The 22,398-nt window shown below is 35.4% G+C and overlaps 1 protein-coding gene across 1 annotated transcript in view; it reads left to right on the plus strand.

Annotated features, from left to right (window-relative positions):
- Positions 1 to 22,398, plus strand: part of LOC103197276 (complement factor H) — a 99,808-nt gene that overhangs the window by 39,691 nt on the left and 37,719 nt on the right. Inside the window, exons 7-10 of the mRNA XM_007941176.1 lie at positions 4,518 to 4,691; positions 8,439 to 8,630; positions 9,045 to 9,224; positions 22,186 to 22,368. Of these exons, the coding sequence (XP_007939367.1) occupies positions 4,518 to 4,691; positions 8,439 to 8,630; positions 9,045 to 9,224; positions 22,186 to 22,368 (729 nt within the window). The remainder of the gene's footprint in view (positions 1 to 4,517; positions 4,692 to 8,438; positions 8,631 to 9,044; positions 9,225 to 22,185; positions 22,369 to 22,398) is intronic.

Below are 22,398 nucleotides of genomic sequence, written 5' to 3' on the forward strand. Positions count from 1 at the left end.
CCACTCAGTTAGACAAAAATAGCAATTGAATAACCATCAAAAAATTAAAAACAAATGGACAATAAATACACCATGTAATCACTCAGGAACAGTAAACAAGTAAAGAAAGAAGGGAAAAAGAAAAGAAAAAACAAAATACCTGCAATATCTGGGGAGAGGACAATGAGAGAAAATAAGGTAGAGAAGAAGAGAAATGAAGAAAAAAATGGGAAAAATGCAGACAGAAAAACAAGAAATGGGGTAAACTATGATAAAGAAAAAAAAAATTGCAACCAGAAACAGGGAAAAGAAAATAAGCTGAAAACTGCACCTGTGAGGGGAAGAAAAATAATAATAGTAGAAAGGACAAAAGTGATAATAATAATAACAGTAGTTTTTAAATAGATGAAAACAAAGAAAGTAGAAAACAGAAAAGAAAAATTCGGGGCAGGGTGCGGAAGGGTACCCAGGCTCTGTCCAAGCACAGAGACTGGGATGGAATTCCTGCTGGCCCAGAAAGTGGGTGGGAGTGAGGGATGGCTGCACCTCCATTCTCCAAGAGGGTGTGGGGTTTAAGAATAACAAGGGGAATGTCACACCTTTCCAGTCGTCTGGTTCTGGAGTGTGCTTGGGTTTCCCAGTAAGTGGAGCCTGTTTTTAAGTCCCTGGAATCTGGGAGAATGTTGTCACTTTAAATATCCAATATGATTAAACCGTTTGTAAACATTCAAAATGGCTGCACCCTCCGGACAGACACAAGTCCACAGCTCAAACCACCTTCCTCTTTGTTGCTTCCTCTTTTATTCCCCAGTTACCAGAGCAGTCCTCCATGCAGTTCCTCGCTAGCCGGACTGATTTTTAGGTTAATTCTTAGGTCCTACCACCACTCGGCCATATCCAAGGTATCTGTGCCATTAGGATCCCTGTCAGACTGCAGCTCTGTGTGTTTCCTGTTTTGGTATTTTCATGCACATTCTTCTGCTAATTGGAGTTTAGTTCACATCTATATCCTTCCCTTCAATGCTCAGGGATCTGGGATTATCTTCTGTATCTGTGTTAATTGGTTCCCCTTTTCTTTGTTGAAGAGGGTCTGTGCAGTCTTTCTGCCTATTCTGCCATCTTACCAGAACTCCTCTCTTACATTTCTTAATGGAAGGATGTTGTTCAATGCCAGAGAATTAATCTCAACTTTCCATTATCCACCAAAAATTAAAAATTATGTTTGGAATATTATGTTTTAATAAGCATTCTGCATTTAAAAAAAGTTGGTTTAAACTATCATGGCCTAGACAAGAACATATAAATAATTGAAGAGTTTTAAAAAATCATACCATAAAAAGAAGAGAAAGAAGACAGAGCTATAAGATGATGGTGTTACTCTTGAGACATTTGTAAACATCTATGAAAAGGAGTAAGTTAACTTTTGATGAAGGTTGCCACAGTGAGTGAAATAAACAACAGTTTTATCCAGTCTGTCCAATCAAAGGACAGACAAGCCATTGTGGTCTTGAAAAAGTGGTATATAAAATAGTTGTTGTTGTTAGATGCCTTTGAGTTAGCTTCAACTTATAGTAACTTCACGTGTCACAGAATGAAACGTTGCCCAGTCTGTGTCATTCTCACATTGATTGCTATGATTCAGCCCATTGTTGCAGCCACTGTATCCATCTTACTGAGGATCTTTCTCTTTTCTGCTCACCCTCTAATATACCAAGCATGATATCCTTTTCCAGTACTTGATCGTCCTGATAATGTGCACAAAGTAAATGAGAGAACTTCTTGCCATCTTTTTTTTTTTTAAGAAGCATTCTGGTTGTACTTCTTCAAGAGCAGATTTGTTCATTCTTCTGCAGTTCATGGTATATTCAAAATTCCTAGCCATCCCCACAATTTCAATGCATCAATTTTTTTTTTCACTCTTCCTTTTTTATTGTCCATATTTACATGCATATGAGGCGATTGAAAATACCATGGTTTGAGACAGGCACATCGTAGTCATGAAGCTACATTTTTGATTTTTTAACTTTATAGAAGTTTTTTGCCAAGGATTTGCCTAATGCAATAAATTGTTTGATTTCTCGACTGCTGCTTTCATGAGCATTGATTGTTGAGTCAAGTAGAACAAAATCCTTGACAACTTTAATTTCCTCACCATTTATCATGATGTTTATTGGTCCACTTGAAAGGATTTCATTTTTTTTTTTTTTAATGATCAAATGTAACCTGTACTGAAGGCAGTATGTAGCCTTTTACTTTCATCATAACAAAAAATGATATAGACAGGGATTAAAATGTAAATTGAATAGAGGAAAATTATCAATAAAATATATAAAATGAAGTAAAAATAATGTTTGAGAAGGAGAATAAGCAGGAAAATGTAACAATCTGTGTCACTGGAAAATTTTTTAAAATCAGTGATCAACAGTCTTGAACACTACGGAGAAATTTATCAGTTCAGTTCAACAAATAACCAAGGAGCCCATATCATATGCCAACCAATGTAATATGTAGAATACAAAGAATTTTTGAATTTGGAAATTGGAGAATATTTTTGACTTTTGTCAGAGCAATGCCAGTACAAAGGAGGTATTATTAGTAGCCAGATAGGAATGTTTAAAAGAATAAATGAGATGAAGAGGAGATAGTAATCATAACATGCTATTTTGAGGTTCTTGTTTATGAAAGGACAAGGTCATGCAGTATTCTGATTAAAACATAATATTCCAAATATAATTTTTAATTTTCACTGGACAGTGGAGAATTGAGTTTAACTCTCTGGCACTGAACATCTTTCCATGAGAGAAATGGTTTAAAATTGGAGAAGCTTGCATATAAATTTTGCCAGAGAGAGAGAGAGAGAGAGAGACTGACCAAAAACCAAAACAGAACTCATCGCCATCAAGTCGGATCCGACTTACATAGCAACTCCTCTGGGGGTTTCTGAGGTCGTAGCACTACAGAAGTAGATTGCCCAATCTTCCTTCCCAGGAGTGGCTGGTGGATTTGAACCTCCAGCCTTCTGGTTAACAGTCAAGTGTCTTAGGCACTGCACTACCAGAACTCCCCAGCATGATAAAAAGGAAAGGAATAAACAATGGTTTAAGATGCATGGGATAATGAAAGACGTGAAGAAGAGAAGCTAGGCTGGATTTGAAAGAAACCCCTCATTATCTAAGACTGAACAAGAAGCTTAAGTATGAAATAAATACAAATAAAGTTGAGAGAATTTTGGAAACAAATGAAAGGAAGTCATGATTGTCACAATTGATAGCCTCAATTGTAATCTGGACACAAAGGTTTATTATCTGTTGATGAAGGAGCAATTGGATTAGGGGGCTTGAGGAAAGTAAGGAGCTTTGGGACAGTTCCTTTAGGAAAAAAAGAAGTATATTAGGGGCATATAAATGTGTTTCAAGCAGTGCTGAGTTTCTACAGAAGGCTTTTAATCAAAATTACAAAGTGCCAGCAAATAGACATCATGTGACTTTCGGCAGAATTCTTGGAGAGGCAAGACAAGGAGCTTTATCAACTGAGATAGACTAGGTCAAAGGGTAGCAAACTATAGCTCACTGGTTAAAACATACCTTCCCCTTTTTAACAAATAAAGTTTAATTGCAATGCAGCCATAGTCATTGCACATAGTACCATCTCTGTCTTTTGTTGTGCTACAATGGCAGAGCTGACTAATTGTGACAGAGAACTCCTTTCTGGTGCTTTACAGAAGGTTTCCAAACCCTCAGACTAGGTTATTCTATTATAGTAAGGCCAGTGCAACTCCCAATTACAGGAAGAAAAATATATCTCTGTGCACACCCATGTTCATCACATTCATCACAGCACTATTCACAATAGCAAAAATATGGAAAAAACCTAAATACCCATCATTGAAGGAATGGATCAACAAACAATGGTACATGCACACAATGGAATACTCTTGTTGTTGTTGTGTGCCGTGGAGTCAGACCCAGCTCAAAGTGACCCCTCCTGGGGTTTCCAAGGTGGTAGCACTACTAGATTGCCCAACCTTCCTTCCAAGGACTTTCTGGTAGGTTTGAACCACCAGCCTTCTGGTTAGCAGTCAAATGCCTTAGGCACTATGCTACCAGAGCTCCTAATGGAATACTAAGCAATGTTAAACAACAATGATGAATCTGCCAAACATCTGATAACATGGATGAACTTAGAGGTCTTTGTGCTGAGTAGAGTTAGTCAGTAACAAAATGACAACTATTGTATGAGAACTATTGTGAAAAATCAAGAAAAGAATTTCATTAAAAAAAATAGTTATTTGATGGTTAGGAGGGGTAGATGGGGAAGGGAGTAAACCACTAATTAAATGGTAAACACATAGTAACTTGGGTGAAGAGAAAAATAAAATAAAATACAACTCACAAATATTCTAAACACTGTTAGAAGATTTGTATATAAACGTGTCACCAAATAAGTCAAAGTATATTTCCTATTCATGCTTCATTTCCAATTTATATTGGAAAATATAAATTTTAAATTTTCATGTAGTATTTTCCATTTCTTTTCAGAAGTCATATGTAATCCTCCTTACATTGCAAATGGTTTCTTCACACCTCAAAGGATTACCCACAGAAATGAAGATGAAATCCAGTACACGTGTAAATATGGCTTTTTACCTGCAGTAAGCGGAAATAAGTCACGATGTACTAGCAGTGGCTGGGTACCTACACCAAGATGTTCCAGTAAGTTCTATTCATGTCATCTATTTTTAAATTCTGAAATGACTTTTTACTAAAAAACATAGACAAGATAAAAAAAAATATTTTTCTTATTGTATGTATATTTAAATTAGAACATTTTAGTAAGACTCTTTGCTTTTCAAAGTAGGTGTTTCCAAGTATAATCAAAAATACATTGTTGTATGTTAAATACTCCTAGTTGTTTAGCCACTCAAGATTATATATATGTGTGTCTGTCATGTGTATAGGAATATATATTTCTCTAAATAATATAATTCTCCCAACATCTGAATTAAAGCATTGAAAAATAACACTACCCTAATACCTACTATATTAGTTATCTATTGCTGTGCAAAAAAATTTCCCAAAAAACAAATTGATTTTTTAAACAACAAATCTTTGTTATTTCACAATTTCTATGAGACAGAAATCTAAGAGTAGCTTAGCTGGACTGTTCTAAGACAGACATTCTTCTTTTGATTGCAGTATGTTTACCAGGGCTGCAATCTTCCAACCCTTGACTAGATTGCCCAGTTAAGTTGTCCCCCTTAAGTAGCTTTTGGAGGAGGCATCAGTTTCTTGACACATGGGCCTCCTCATAAATTGCCTGGATGGCAGCTAACTTTCTTCAGAGCTAGTGAGCTGAGAAAGAAAGGAGGAAGTCTCAGTTCCCTTTTATAACACTGTCTCTTCAGCTCTTTTCTTTATAAGTGAATTACTAAATCAAGCCCACACTCAAATGGAAGGAAATTCGGTTCCATCACTTGGAAGAAGGAGTATTGAAGAAGTTGTAAAATTTTAAAAATTCATTACACATTGCAAATTGTCACTCAACATAGAATTATATTTCTGGGAATGTTGCCTTTGGTTTTGTCTAAATTTTTATGTTTCTATTACATTCCTTTGTCTCTGTCTTGTAGTACACTGTAAAAGTGTACCAAACTTACACTAGATATTCCATGAATAAAGAAAAAAGAATGATACAAATGATAGGCCAATTAACTCAATGTTAATACAGACATCATACCAAAACAAATTATCCAAAGTGTAAGTTTCTAAGAAGTGAAGTTATTGTCACTATGAAACAGATTTCAATATGCATAAGAATTAAGAGTAAAATATTAAATAATTTTATGATTGAATTAAGGAAATGATAGACCAGCCAACTCTACATGGATCAACTGAGGCCAAAATTTATCAGGACTTCAGGAAGAGACTTTCTGGAATTCTTATGGACAAGATGGAGTTATTGAGTAGTTTATCAAATAGCTTGTTATTTCTTTAAATATTATTACATGAAAATCAAATGCAGGACTTTGTTTGCATATTTGCTTCATTACTCATCTGTGTTATTGAATAGTCTAACACTTTAACAGAAATGCAGTACAAATTCACAATTAGAAATGACACTAGTGCTGAAGATAGTAAATCCAAATTAGGACAGAGTCTTTATTCAAAAAGAATCCTATGTACTAGGCTGAATCTAGTAAGATGAATTTTAGCAGTGATAACTATAAGATCCTGGGCTTGGGTGAAAGGTATCAACTGCACTTATATAGACTTATTAGCAACAGCTCTGTCACTTAGTAGGAATTCTGGTGGCATAGTGGGAAAAACATTTGACTGCTAACCAGAAGGTCAGCAGTTCAAACCCATCAGCTGCTCCACAGATGAAAGATGGGGTAATCTATTTCTGTAAAGATTTACAACCTCGGAAACACACTGGGGTCATTATGAGTTTGGTTTGGTTTTTACATCAGTTGATATTTTAATGGGAGCTCTGGTGACGTAGTGCCTAAGGCATTTGACTGCTAACCACAAGTCTGGTGGTTCAAACCCACCAGCCACTCCTCACAAGGAAGGCTGGGCAATCTACTTCCCTAATGATGCCGCCTCAGAAACCCAAGGAGGGGTTGCTATGAGTTGGATTTGACTCGACAGCAGTGAGTTTTTCTTGAGTTGGTATTTTAATCAATTTAAAGATCAGTTTAAGGGTACAGTCTGATCTAATCAACACTAATGGAACTGCTAATGAGACCACAGCCTGCACTGGCAGAGGAGTAAGAAGTGAAAGGTGTCTACCTTTAGTTTTGCCAGTGTCAATACTGGTCAACCTTATGTGGAATATTGCATTCACTTCAGGGAAACACCTTGTAAAAGAGATTAAAAAACAGATACAAATGTGCCCAAATGAGAATTATGTATATTTTGAATTATGTATATTATGTAATAAAGATCTCTGGTGGTGCAGTGGATAAGGCATTTGGCTGCTAACCAGAAGTTTGGTGGTTCAAACCCAGAAGTTGCTCTGTTGAAGGAAGATAAGGCAATCTATTTCCCTAAATACATACAGCCTTGGAAACCTAGTGGGTTCACTTTGAGTTGGAATCCAACAGATGGCAGTGGGTTTGATTCGGTTTGGTATAACATATAATGAATATTTCTGAAATAGATTGAGCATTTTAATATGCAACACAGGAAGCTACAAAAAAGTTGGGAAAAATCTATTAATTGTAAGAGAAATGGACTGTAAGCCCAGATTTATAGCTAGAGAAGGTATCACTAACAAACTTCTGGTTAAAGAGAGACATTTGGGATATGCATACATTCAAAGTTTTATCCATATGACACATCTGTAGGAACTACTTAAGAAAATTCTTTAACCAAACGAAAAAGTAACCAGGTCAGTGAACCAGTGAACTCAATATAGGAAAGGTGAAGATGATTGAGAATAGTTGAGCATTGTGAGTGTGCATTTTTACATAAACTTTCTTCTGATAAGAATATCATAATTCATGAAAGAAATTAATCCTAGTCTGCTCTTAAAAACAGTAAATTATCTATAAAAATTACAAAGTTCCTAAAAATTAAAAGGTTTAAACTTTTAGTAATAATACAGCACTTAACTATGTAAGTCAATATTACTTTAAATGAGCAACCCCCTTTGGGTTTCTGAGGTGGTAAATCTTTACTAAAGTAGATTGCCCAATCTTCCTTCCCCGGAGTAGCTAGTGGGTTTGAATCACCAATCTTCTGACTGCACCACCAGAGCTCCTATATTACTCTAAATAAAATAATAATTCAGTAAATACAATTGCATTGTACTCCATTTTAAAAAAGTATTTTATAAGACCTTATAAAAACAACGCATTCTCAAATTTAGAGTTAAGCAATCAAAACTTTGTCATAATCTTAACTATTTGAATATTAAGAAATATTCTTAGTCTAATTTTTCTCTTTAAGTAAAGAAAATGAAATCTTTGCATTCTGAATAGATTTGAGATGCGAAGACAGGGCTCTGATTTCTGATGGGCATGAAAAAAAAGAAGAGGGAAGACATAAATTGAGTGGTAAACTAAGCACCTTAGTCCTTTAAACTGGATGCTCACGTAATCAACCAGGCTTGAGAAACGTGTCATCAAGGACACTACATTAAATATGTCTGTGCAGTTTTCCTCTTGGATAGTCTAGACATAAATTTATACATCATATGATCCAGAAAATTTCATCATCATTAGGAAAGATTTTCTCCAGGACTTCAGTGATTTGACTTCTATAATGTGTCTTGTTCTAGAATTCATAATGCAATGATCAAATACAATTATTAAGAGATTATACTTTACTAATGTATAATTTATATAATGTATACAATTATTAAGAGATTATACTTCACTAATGAAAACTTTAAACCTAATTTGATAGTTTACTAAGATGAAATATTATTTTTACTGTTTTGTATTTTATTCCAAGTGAAGTGTGATTTTCCAGCAATAAAACACGGATATCTATATAATGAATATGGTTATCGACCATACTTCCCAGCAGAGATAGGAAAATCTTTCTACTATTACTGCCATAACAGTTTTGCGACTCCTTCGGGTCACTCTGGGGGTTACATAAAATGCACAAGAGAAGGATGGTCACCAAAAACTCCATGCATCAGTAAGTAAACTTCTTTAAAATTACTTATGTATGAATCTTTCAATGAGTGGAGAGAGAAGAATGCAGAAGTAATTATGACTGCATCATGTGATGACAAAAACACCAACATAGATTTGTTCTTTTGTGAGTAGCTATTGATGAAACTCAAATGAGAAATAATGTAGGAACTTTATAAAAATATCTCTAAGGTACCTTTGTACATATTATATTTAAAAACTAGGATAAATAGTGCTGAATATTGATTTTTCTTTTTTAACAAGCAATTGTAAATATCATGATTTTTTGCCCTTTAATTTATGCATTTTTTAGACTCTTACACATCTAATTGAAATATTGCAGAGATAACTTACATTTCAATATTTTGACATAGTTCATGTTTTTCATTTATTATTTATTATTTTTAATGGTCCTTAGAAAAGTGCTATTTCTATGAAGTGGAAAGTGGATATGTTCCTTATTCAAGAAAATATTATTACTCAGAGGGTGAATCCATAAACGTTCAGTGCAATCCTGGCCACAGTCTTCCGAATGGACATAGCAGCATTAAATGTACAGAGAATGACTGGTACCCTCCTCCCAGATGCATACGTGTCAGTAAGTAACATCTCAGAAGTTTTATGATTTTATCAGACTGACGCATAATCATCATTGCAAAATATATGTGTTATCTTCCTGCTTTGCCAATGGAAGCTATTTAGTTTATTTATCCAAATGTGTATGAGTTCAGATACAAGTTTCCTGATAAATATTTAGCAAACTAAAGGAGTCTATTTACAGATACTAGTCAAGAATACAGTAAAATAATTTTGAACATATTAATATTGATGAAAGAAATTTACATTTAATATTTAATTAAACCAGTAAATTACTTTACTCAAAATGGTTATAAAATTCTAACTAAAATTGTCACTCATATATTCAGATAGTAATACAATATATATTTCTGCTATACATCTGTGCTTCACTAGATACATAGTTAGCAATGGATTTTTTGGACATTGTGTATGCTCCACTAAGAAGGTGATTCCTAGCTGTTTCCCATAATGGCTTCCTCAGTATAAATTTTTATCAGCAATTCCTTACTGGTATACATCCTCTTAAAAATCTGATGTTACATTTTAATATTTACAAATTTAGTGGTTGTAAAATGGTATAGCACTATAGTCTTAATATGCATTTCTTATATTATTGAGTTCAGCATATAGTCATGTTTATTGGTAATTATTTTATCTAATTTAAAAAACCCATTGGTAATTTTTCTTGATTTATCCTTTTGAGATTTTTTTGTATTTGTTGGAATTGTCTATTCTGAATATCAATTTTCTTTCACTTATAAGCATTATGAGCAATTTCTTCTCTTCTGTGGGTTCCACTTTTATTTTACTACGTTCAGTGTTATTCTTTTTTTCATGGTTAATGCTCTGTGTGTCTTATCTAAGGAACATTTCTCTACATCAAGGGTGTAGAGGGATTATACTATGTTTTGTTTTTAAAAGTTTTTAGATTTCATCTTTCTTCTTTAGGTATTTAAGTTATTTTGAGTTGATTTTCACATTGGAAATAATCAAATTTCTTTTCTTAAAAATACAAAAAAGTCAACTTTTCCCCAGGAATCTGTTTTTTTTACTTTTCTCAAGCTTATTAATTACAAAACTATCAATATGAGTTCTGTAGGCTTTGGCAAAAGTAAATATGCTTTTAACTATAAGTATGAGGCCTACTCACACCCTTCACCCTAATATTTTTTCCTCATCATTTTCTTATTTTTTTTTGGACTTTGATGTCACATATACATTTTAAATCAGCTTGACAAGTTCTTTCTAAAACTTTATGCACCATTATATAATATAATTTTACCACCACTATATTGGTGTTACCTTAGATCTCCAAATCAATTTATGGAACGTAGATTTCTTTATGATATTGAACCTTCCTATAGATGAATGTTACATAATAAATTTATTTATAAACAAAATAAATACATAAAATAAATTTATTTTGATATTCTTGAATATCTGCATTTTTTTCTATTTTGCATTTTTGCTTATGAGAATTTCTTAGTTAATATAAATTATACTTCTTGTAAATAACAAGGAGCTCTGGTAGTGTAGTGCATAAGGGACTTGACTGCTAACCAGAAGGCTGGTGGTTCAAACCCACCAGCCACTCCTTGGAAGGAAGGTTGCTCAATCCACTTCCATTGTAATACCACCTCTGAAACCCAGGGAGGGGTTGCTTTGAAAAAGGTCTGACTCAACGGCACATAACAACAACATATGTAGCATGTTTATTATTTATTTAATATTTAAGAATTTTCTTTTTATCTTGGTGATTTGAAAATTCAAAAAATTAATTTTAATATTAATAATCCTGCTTAAAATTTGGTTTTGGCTCTTATTTGGTAACCTTTCAATCTTTGCAGTGCCAATCTTGTTTCTTTATCTTTCTTAATTTTTTTCCGTTCTTCCTGTCTGGAATTTCTGTTATTTAGTTTGCCATCCTATGAAATTTAACCATTTTCTGATATTTTTTCAAATGTTTTTTCACATTTCATTTTCTATTCAGTGAGATTGCTTTATTTGGTGTCTTCTAGCAACTCAATCACATTAAAAATTTTAAGCAATTATATTTTAAAGTTTAATTTCCAAGTGCTCATATAAAAATCAACTTTATTGAGACATTAATTACATAAAATAAAATTCATACAGGTTTAGTGTGCAAGCAGTGACAAACATATATAATCTGATACCCATAAACCCAATCAAATTACAGAGAATTTTAATCTCAGAAGAGAGTAATCTTATATCCCTTTACACTTAATCTTCACCCACACCACTGCTCTAAAAAGTTTTAATGATATGGGATGTCAATGACCGTCACATGAATCACTGGTCACCTTTCCTCTACTGGTAAAATTTAGTCAAGTATAATCAATTTCCAGTTGGAATTAATTGTACTATTAGGTACATCTGTTTTTTGTTTATGTCTCGGTCTTGGAAGTTAGAGAGCACCTAGATAAATTACAATTGCAATTTATAAAGCCCCACAGACTAAATCCAATGTCAGTGTATGGTGTCATGGTGGGCTTTCCTATCTCCCAACAGTAGCCTCAATGTTCACCAAGAGCCCTTACGGGGAGGTCATTGCATGCAAACTAGAGCTACCAGAGCTTGCTATCTATAAGAAATATAATTTATAATAACTAAGAAATTCTCATAAGCAAAAATTCAGGAGAATCATAAGTCTCTCATACACTCATTTCTTCTGAATCTGTTGCTTTAATCCCAGACCACGCTTTTGGAACTAACCCTACTTTTATCTGAAGGGACGTATTTAGCAGCTCCTCTTGGATCAGCATGAATGCTCTGTCCCATCTGTTTCCTCTGTCATGCTGTTGTACTGTCTGTTGAGTTTGTTTTACCTGTGTTCTAAAATTGTGTTATCTGTCTAGGCTGCCTACCATTGTTTCCCTAACTCCTAAAGTAATATCCCTTCCAAGCACCTAACATGGGTCAATAACTAATTTTCTCCAGCATGAATGTATTCATTAAAGTAAAATTTGACTTGTCCTCAAAATCCTGGCCTGTGTCAATTTTGTCTACTTTTGGAGAATTTTAGACACTATAAAACTATCTATAAAATTGGTATAACACTAAGTTATTGACAGAACACAATTTAAGAATGTGTTTGGTTACAAAAATGTGCACTATCACATAAACTAGTTTGCATGCAATGACCTCCCCATAAGGGCTCTTGGTGAACATTGAGGCTACTGTTGGGAGATAGGAAAGCCCACCATGACACCGTACACGGGCATTAGATTTAGTTTTACTAGTTTTCTTTACCTCACAAAAACATGGTACAGAACAGGGACCAGTAGTAACCAAATTTTTGTAAGGAGTCAGATAATAAATAATTTTGGCTTGTGGGTCACATGGTTTCTGTTGTAGCTACTTCACTATATTCTTGAATATAGCATTAGAGTAGTCATAGACAATGTGGAAATGAATGAGTGTGACTGTGCTTCACTGAAACATTATTTAGAAATTAGATTTCATTCATAGGCAGTGGTTTGTCAACTGCAGTTCTGAAGCCAACTGACTGGAAGAGATTCATATTTGTACCCATTGCAAAGAAAGGTGATCCCACAGAATTCAGAAATTTTAAAACAATATCATTAATATCACACTCAAGTAAAGTCTTACTGAAGATAATTCAAAAACGGTTGCAGCAGTATATTGACAGAGACCTTCCACAAATGCAAGCTGGATTCAGATGAGGATGTGGAACAAGGGATATCATTGCTGATGTCAGATGGATCTTACCTGAAAGACTATGCAAAAGTACTTGATTGTGTGGATCATAAAAAAATATGGATAACATTGAGAAGAATGGGAATTCCAGAACACTTGATTGTACTCATGAGGAACCTATATGTAGATCAGGAGGCTGTCATTCAAACAGAACAAAGGGATACTGTACAGTTCAAAATCAAGAAGGGAGTGTGCTTTCACCATACTTATTCAATTTGTATGCTGAGCAAATAATCTGGGAAGCTGAATTATATGAAAAAGTGTATGGCATAAAGATTGGAGGAAGACTCATTAACAACCTGTGATATGCAGATGACACAACTTTGCTTGCTGAAAGTGAGCATGACTTGAAGCATTTACTGATGAAGACTAAAGACTACAGTCAGAAGTATGGATTACATCTCAATCTAAAAAAAAACCCAAAAATCCTTAAAGCTGGTCTAATAAACAGCTTCACAATAAATGGAGAAAATATTGAAGTTATCAAGGACTTCAAATTACTTGCTTCTGCAATCAACACCAATGGAAGCAGCAGTCAAGACATCAGATGACATATTGTTTTGGGCAAATCTGCTGCAAAAGACCACTTTCTAATGATGAAAAGCAAAGATCTCTCCTTGAAAACTAAGGTGCACCTAACCCAAGCCATGACATTTTCAATTACAACTTATCCATGTGAGAGCTGAACAATAATAAGGAAGACCAAAGAAAAGTTCATGCTTTTGAGTTGTGGTGTTAGAGAAGAATGCTAAGAGTACCATGGTTTGCTAAAACGACTAACAGATTTGTCCTGCAATAAGTGCAGCCAGAATGTCCCTTGGAAAGGAGAATGACCAGACTTTGTCTCACCTACTTTGGTCATGCTGTCAGAAGGAACCATTCCCTGGAGAAGGATAACATGCTTGGTAAAGTGGAGGGTCAATGAAGAAGGGAAAGGCCCTCAATGAGATAGATAGACACAGTGGCTGCAATGATGGACTTAGGTATAGCAAGGATCGTGAGGCTGGCACAGGACTGAACAGTGTTTGGTTCTGCTGTGCATAGGGTCACTATAAGTCGAAGATGACTTGACAGCACCTAACAACGACAACAGTTCTGAAAACATTGAGGTACTAGATCATATGACAAATCATGCATGTCAAAGAAATATTTTATCTCTTCTGTATCTAACACATTGTCATCTAGGTTACAGATGACTTTGTGAGCATTCAGGAGACAAGTTACCTCCCATTAGGAGTTCTATCACACAAATAAAGTCTTATTAGAATCATTAAAATGTATCACACAGATGACTCCAAATTGAAAACTTTTATAATCTCAATCTGAACTCATTCTGAACCTTCAATTCAGAAAAAGGGGTATTTCTGCATGCAAATAGCTGCATCTATATGAGTATTTGCAATTACAAAAATAAGATTATCATATTCTTTTTCTCTCAGCCTTTCACAAGATACCAAAACAATTTTAGCTTTCCATTTTTTCATTGTGCACATGTTTCCCCTTTGGTCAACAACCTTTCCCCTACTTTTCAAATAACATTAAATTTCACCATATCCTTTACCTGGTGACCAAAACAAAGATAAAGCCATCAGGTCCAGCCAGAGGATTAATGCATAAAAAGGGCAACAACATGATTCTGGTCAATGTTTTCCAATTTGTACATGTTCAATAATATGGAATAGAGTTAGATAAAAACAAACATATATGACCGTCTATATCCCATTGTTTGAGAAAGAGACAAGATCATTAATTTCATTAATTTGGTCAGTAGTACTTAGAAGCATCATTATGGGCTACTTAGTAATACTTTTAAATACTACTATGGTTCACACACCTTTGTCTGTCAGTTTGTTCTACTAAAGAGGCTTGTGTGTGCTGTGAGACTGGAGCCTATACCATCAGTATTTCAAATACCAGCAGGATCACCAACTGTGGACAGGTTTCTGAGGAACTTCTGGACTAAGACAGGGAAGAAAGATGGGGCCATCCAGTTCTGAAAGACCCAACAAGTTAAAACATTATGAGTAGCAGAAAAACACTCTCTGATATATTACTGGAAAACTTTATGAAGAGTTGTGAAAGTGTCTGACATAGTGCCAGAAGATGAGCTCCTCAGTTTAGAAGGCCCTCAACATATGACTGGGAAGAACTGCCTTCTCAAAGTAGAGTCACCCTAAATGACATGGATGGAGTAAAGCTTTTGGGACCTTCATTTGCTGATGGGGCTTGAGTCTAAATGGGAAGAAACAGCTTCAAGTATCCATTAATAATTGGAACATGAAATGTATTATGTATGAATCTAGAAAAATCCGCAGTTGTCAAAAATGAAATGGAACTCATAAAGATTAATATCCTAGGCATTAGTGAGCTGAAATGGGCTGTTTTTGGCCATTTTGAATCAGACAATCATGTATTCAACTATTCCAGGATCGGCACATTGAAGAAGAATAGCATTGCATTCATAGTCAAAAAGAACATTTAAAGGTCTATCCTGAAGAACAATGTTGTCCGTGACACATGCCTACAAGGAAGACTAGTTAATTCTACTAGTATTCAAACGTATGCACCAACCACCAAAGCAAAAGATAAGGAAACTGAAGATTTTTACCTACTTCAGCAGTCTGAAATTGACCAATCGTGCACTCAATTTGAAAAAAAAAACAACAAAAAAACACCAAACTCACTGTCATTGAGTCGATTCTACTCCTAGCATCCCCTCCTTGGGTTTCCGAGGTGGTATCTTTACAGATGTACATTGCCCAGTCTTCCAAGGAGTGGCTGGTGGGTTTGAACTGCCAGCTTTCTGGTTAGCAGTCAAATGCCTTAGGCACTGTGCCACCAGAGCTCCCTTTTTGGTTTATGCAATCAATACGTATTGATTATTAATGGTGATTGGAAAGAAAAAATTAGAAACAAAGAAAAAGCATTGGTAGTTTGAAAATAGGGCATAGTGCTTAAGGTATTTGACTGCTAACTGGAAGACTGATGGTTCCAACCCATCAGTCACTCCTCAGAAGGAAGTGGGGCAATCTACTTCCATAGTGATGTCACCTCAGAAACCCAAGGAGAGGTCAGTATGAGGCAGTGCATTTAGTTTTTTTGAGTTATAACAGAAATAGCATTGAAATCACATGATAGAATTTTGTAAAGACCAATGACTTCATTACAAATACCTTTTATCAACAACATAAATGGCTACAATAGATTTGGACACCACCAGATGGAATATGCAGAAATTAAATTGACTGCATCTGTGGAAAAAGGTGGTGGAGAAACTCAATATCATCAGTCAAAACAAGGCCAAGAGCAGACTTTGGAATAGACCATCAACTGCTCATATGCAAGTTCAAATTAAAGCTGAAGAAAATTAAAACAAGGCCATGAGAGTCAAAATATGATCTTGTGTATATCCCACCTGACTTTAGGGACCATCTGAAGAATAGATTTGACACACTGGACATCAGTGACAGAAGACTAGAAGAGCTCTGTAATGACATCAAGAACATCACAAATGAGGAAAGCTAAAGGTCATTAAAAATACAGGAAAGGCAGAAAAGACCAATGTGGATGTCAGAAGAGACTCTGAAACTTGCTCTTGAATTGAGAGTAGCTAAAGCAAAAGGAAGAGGTGTTAAAATAAAAGAGCTGGACAGAAGATTTCAGTGGGCTGCTTGAGATGACAAAGCAAAGTATTTTAATGGAATTTGCAAAGGAAACCAAACAGGAAGAATATATTTGGTGTTTCTCAAGTTGACAGGAAAAAGGAAAAAGTCAAGCCTCGAGTTCCAATATTGCAGGATTCTATGGACAAAATATTAAATGATACAGGAAACATACAAAAAAAGATAGAAGTAATACACAGAGTCACTGTACCCAAAAGAATTGATTGATGTTCACTAATTTCAGGAGATAGTAAATGATCAAGAACCAATGGTACTGAAGGAAGAAATCCAAGGTTCAATGAAGGAATTAGCAAAAAACAAGGCTCCAAGAATTGATGGAATACCAACTGAGATATTTCAACAAGGCCATGTAGCTGTGGAGGGGCTTACTCATCTATGCCAGGAAATTTGGAAGACAGCTAGCTGGACAACTGACTAGAAGAGATCCATATTTGTGCCCATTCCAAAGAAAGGTGATCCAACACAATGTGGAAATTATTGAACAATGTCATTAATGTGCATGCAAGTAAAATTTTGCATAATATAATTCAAAAATGGTTGCAACAGTTTATTGACAAGGAACTTCCAGAATTCAAGCTGGATTTGGAAGAGGACATGGAATGAGGAATATGATTGCTGATGTCAGATGGATCTTGGCTGAAACCAAAGAATACCAGACAGATGATTACTTGTGCTTTAATGATCATGCAATAGCATTCAATTGTGTGGATCATCACAAATTATGGATAACATTGAGAAGAATGGGAATTCCAGAACAATTAAGACCAGGAGCCTGTCATCTGAACAGAACAAGGGGATACTGCATGGTTGAAAACCAGGAAGGGAGTCCTTTCACCATATTTACTTGATTTGCATGCTGAGCAAATAATCTGAGAAGCTTGACTATACAAAGAACAATGTGGTATTAGGATTGAAGGAAGAATCATTAACAACCTGCAAAATGCAGAGGATACAACTTGCTAGCTGGAAGTCAAGATGACTTGAAACATTTACTAATGAAGATTAAAGACTACAGCCTGCAGTATGGATTATAACTCAACATAAAGAAAATTAAAATCCTCACAACTGGACTTATAAAGCAACATCACCATAAATGGAGAAAAGATTGAAGTTGTCAAAGATTTTGTATTATTTGTTTCCACAATCAACACCCATGGAAGCAGCAGTCAAGAAATTAGACAATGTACTGCACTGGCAAGTTTGCTGCAAAAAAACAAATCTACTTCCCTAGAGATACTGCCTCTGAAACGCAAGGAGGGGTCACTATGAATCGGGGCTGACTCGATGGCACATAACAACAACAACAACAACAACAACAACAAAGTGTTAAGAAGCAAAGATGTCACTTTGAAGACTAAGATGCACCTAACACAAGTTACAGTATTTTGAATCGCCTCATATGTGAAAAGTGAACAATGAATAAGAAAGACTGAAGAAGAGTTGTTACCTTTGAATTGTGGTGTTGACCAAGAATACTGAAAATGCCTTGCACTGCCAAAGAAAGAACAAATGTGTCCTGGAAGAAGTACAGCTAGAATTCTCGTTAGGAGTGAGAATGGCCAGACTTTGTCTCACTTACTTTGCTCATGTGGTCAGAAGGGACCAGTCGCTGGAGAAGGATAACATGCTTGGTATAGTTGAGGATCAGCGAAAAATGGGAAGTCCCTCAACGAGATTAATTGGCATAGTGGCTGCAGTGATGGGCTCAGGTACGGCAAGGATTGTGAGGACGGCACGCAACAGGGCAGTGTTTCCGTCTGTTGTACATAAGGTCGCTTATGTACAACAGAATAGATTGATGGCACCTAACAACAACCCACCAGCCACTCCTCGGAAGGAAGGTTGGGCAATCCTACTTCCGTAGTGATACTGCCTCGGAAACCCAAGGAGGGGTCGCTATGAGTCGGGGCCGACTCGACGGCAAATAACAACAACAACAACAACAACAACATTATGATTCAAATCACAATTGAGCCTTCCTCAGAATTTGTAAATGCAATTAGGGCGCAGGTGTATAGTGTAAGGCAGAGTGAAGAAAATATTTAGAAATAGCAAAAAAAAATTTTTGTTTTTGTTTTAATTTCCTGTGTTATATCCCCATTTTTCCTGTGGTAAAGACTGTGTGTCAACTGCTACTGGGCTGTGGCTTTGAATGGCTGGACACCATGATGAGATTGTGACCACCTCCAGGGTACAATCTGCTGCGAGCAGACAAGTTGTTGCCTTTGTGATGTGGACTGTTTCCAAAACATATGAAGAAACTGGGAAAGTCTCTAGCTTTTGGCACATCTGGATCCTGCATCTTGATGTTTTCATCTCAGTGATCTGCCATGTTGCTTGTAGATCTTGGAATTGTTCCTGAACTTGAACCCATGGCCTGCTGTGTGCCTGTTGGTTTGGAAATTTTGCCATCATTCCACTTGCTGACCTTGGTTTGGTCAGCCTCAGCAGCAAGCAGCTGCCTGAATTAAGGATGCCTTCAGCTCCAGTGGGCCTGGAGCAAGAAGCAGAGCTGAAGCCCAAAGTTTAGGGGTCTTCACTTAGCCCTAGAGCTAATACTCTGAATTTGGACTTCTAACCCCCTGACCTGTAAGAGAATAAATTCCTGTTTGTTAAGGCCATTTATTTGTGGTATTTCTGTGATAGTAGCACTAGAGAACTAAGACATTTCCTATCTTCCCCGCAACATTGCAACAATTTATACATAGCTGATCCCCTTTTATTTCCATGCATATTAAGTTTTGACACATTAATTTATTCCTGCAAGCCGTTCTTTTGGATCGTTTATCACCACTTTCAACCCAATCATTTTTTAATCAGTGTACTATATTTTGAGCAATAAAGTATAGAAATTCAGTTCATTGTACATGATGCTTCTAAGTCCATCATCACATTGCACCAGCAGCAAAATGTGATCCCTGATCAGAAGGGTTGAAATATTTTCTGCTGTGACCCTCAAGTAGTGTTAGAGACATTAGCTTCAGTTACTAGGTCTGAAACTTCAAATTCAGAATATATGCCTCAGGCAAGAAAATTGGTATCTACCTGGAAGCATGGGTAGCAAGGTAATATAGTCTACTTTCCAGTGATGGGCTCCTTGACAGGTCCCCTTGACAGGGGGCCCAAAGCTTCTATTCCTTTGACAGATGGTCCATAGATGCTATCAAAGTTTAATGATCCTGTGTAGTATAGATGGTTTAATAGGGGCTAATAATATTCCCTGGTGTGGTATGTATTTCTCCAGAAACCAAATTATGCGATCAGATTTTTGATTTCTCCCTTTGATTTTTGTAGCTGGCAGGGTAAAAAAGATTACTCACAGTTATTGTTGGTTGCTTAAAGAATGTCCCTAGTTCCTCTGGCCCACTTTATGGCTAAGAATTTCACTGTTTTGCTAGGGTCCTGTGTTTTAGTTAGGTTATTTAGCCACTCTAGGATGCTTATATGATTGTCGGTTCAAACTCACTAGCTGCTCTGCAGGAGGTAGATGAGGCAATCTAGTTCCCTAAAGATTTACAGCCTTGGAAACCCAAAGGGGTTGCCATGAGTCAGAATCTAGTTGATAGCAGTGGGGTTTCTATTTATTTATTTATTTATTTTTAGGATGCTTGTATAGGAATTCTTGCATGGTGCAAATGGTTAAGTGTCTGGCTACTAACTGAAAGGTTAGTGGTTCACATGTACCCAGAAGTGCTTTGGAAGAAAGGCTTGGCAATCAACTTGCAAAGGATGGAAATTCCTATGGAGCACAGTTCTGCTCTGAAACATACACAGTCTCCATGAGTTGGACTTGATCCAATATCCACATTCTTTTTTTGTGAATGGTGGCTATCTGATTAACAAGCCTTAGCTTGATCTTCAGACTGAGATAGTCACAGTATATCAAGATAACGAATAAATCCTTCTACGTAGAATTAAATCTATATATAGTATAAGTATGTTGAGGCAATAACAGAAGAATTCAAATATACTTGTAGGAGCCCATAAATATGTACCATAGTTTGTCCTACATGAATACAAATATACTTTGGTTTTCTTTAAAATAGGTATTGAAAAAGATACATTAGGAAAATTAGTGACAGAATACCAAATTTATCTTATTGTACAGCTTAAACATAAACAGCATTTTGACAGATGGTTCCAGAAGCTCTGTGTTTCTGTCTTCTAGAGTCTACAGTTAGTCTCCAGGATCCATCATTATTTCTCACTGGCTGTAAACCAAGAAAAAAACAAACTCACTGCCATCAAGTCAATTGTGACTCATAGCCACCCCCATTGCATTTCTAAGGTGGTATCTTTATGGAAGTAGATTGCCCATCTTCCTTCCCCAGAGTAGCTGGTGGGTTTGAACCACCAGCCTTCTGGTTAGCAGCCAAATGCCTTAGGCACTATGCCACCAGAGCTCATTAGCTATAGTAGACTATTAAGCAATGGATGTAGATATTGGTATAGTTGTATTTAATATCCTTAATTGAAGTCAATATATATATATACCTATATATATATTTTTTTAAAAAATTGCCTGCAGTAAAGTCTTTTCATATTTTGGTGTACAGTTCTACAAGATTTGATAAATACATGTGTCATCAGGATTAATCTTCTGTATAAATAGTAATCTTATCATCACAAACAGTGTCCTTGTCTGTGGCTCTTTGCATTGTAGGAGTACATACCCAGATGTCAATCATCTAAAGTCTGTTCAGATTTGTTTTATGGCCCAGCATACGCACTTGAAAATAATATGTGTTCTGACATTTTGAATGCATACTTGCTTGATAGTGTTTTACAAGTAATTTATTTCCTTACTGATTTTCTGCTGATGTATGCTATCAATTATTGAGAAAAGAGTGTTAAAATCTCTAACTGTAATTACAAATGTATCTATTTCTCCTTTGGTTTTGTCAGTTCTTTTATTTTGTTTCTTCTATTTTAAAACTCTATTTTTAGCTGGAAAACAATTCATATTGTTATTCTTTTTGATGGATTGACTTTTTTTTATTATTTTGAGGTCCACATTTATTGATTTATTGCCTATAATTTGATTTCCTTTTTCATGCATAATAACATTTCTATTTTTGTAGTCTCTCTTGTCTGTTATATTACCACTCTAGCTTTTCTACTTTTGTATAATATTTCATTATCTGGCATTTTTCTTTTAAATTATCTGTTATTCTATATTTAAAATGATTTTTATAGACAAACTCACTGCCATCAAGCCAATTCTGACTCATAATGACCACCACTCATAGACTATAAATCTTTGCGGAAGCAGACTGCCTAATCTTTCTTCCATGGAGTGGCTGGTGGATTTGAACCACTGACCTTCTGGTTTGGAGCCAAATGCCTTAACCACTACAACCCTAGAGCTCCATTCTTTTAAACAGCATGTCTTTAAATCTTGAGATTTTTATACAGATTGATAATAAGTGTTTTATTTAGTGTTCATGCCATTTACCTATTTTTTAAATAACACTATATAGATATAACTGGCACAAATAAACTATTTACTATATATAATCTGATACATTTTGGCCTATATCTTGTACATTCTCCCTCTAGAAACATGTTCAAAAGAAGACATAAATATTGAGAATGGATTTATTTCTGAATCTCAGTATATATATGCTTTAAATAAACAAACACAATATAAGTGTAAAGAAGGATATGTAACAGCAGATGGTAATAAATCAGGATCTATTACATGCTTGGAAAATGGATGGTCAACTCAACCTAAATGTATTAGTAAGTAATTTAATAATTTCACTCTCCTGA

The sequence above is a fragment of the Orycteropus afer genome, unplaced genomic scaffold, assembly GCF_000298275.1.
Source record: "Orycteropus afer afer isolate SDZICR_OR568_19922 unplaced genomic scaffold, OryAfe1.0 scaffold00075, whole genome shotgun sequence".
Taxonomy (NCBI): domain Eukaryota; kingdom Metazoa; phylum Chordata; class Mammalia; order Tubulidentata; family Orycteropodidae; genus Orycteropus; species Orycteropus afer.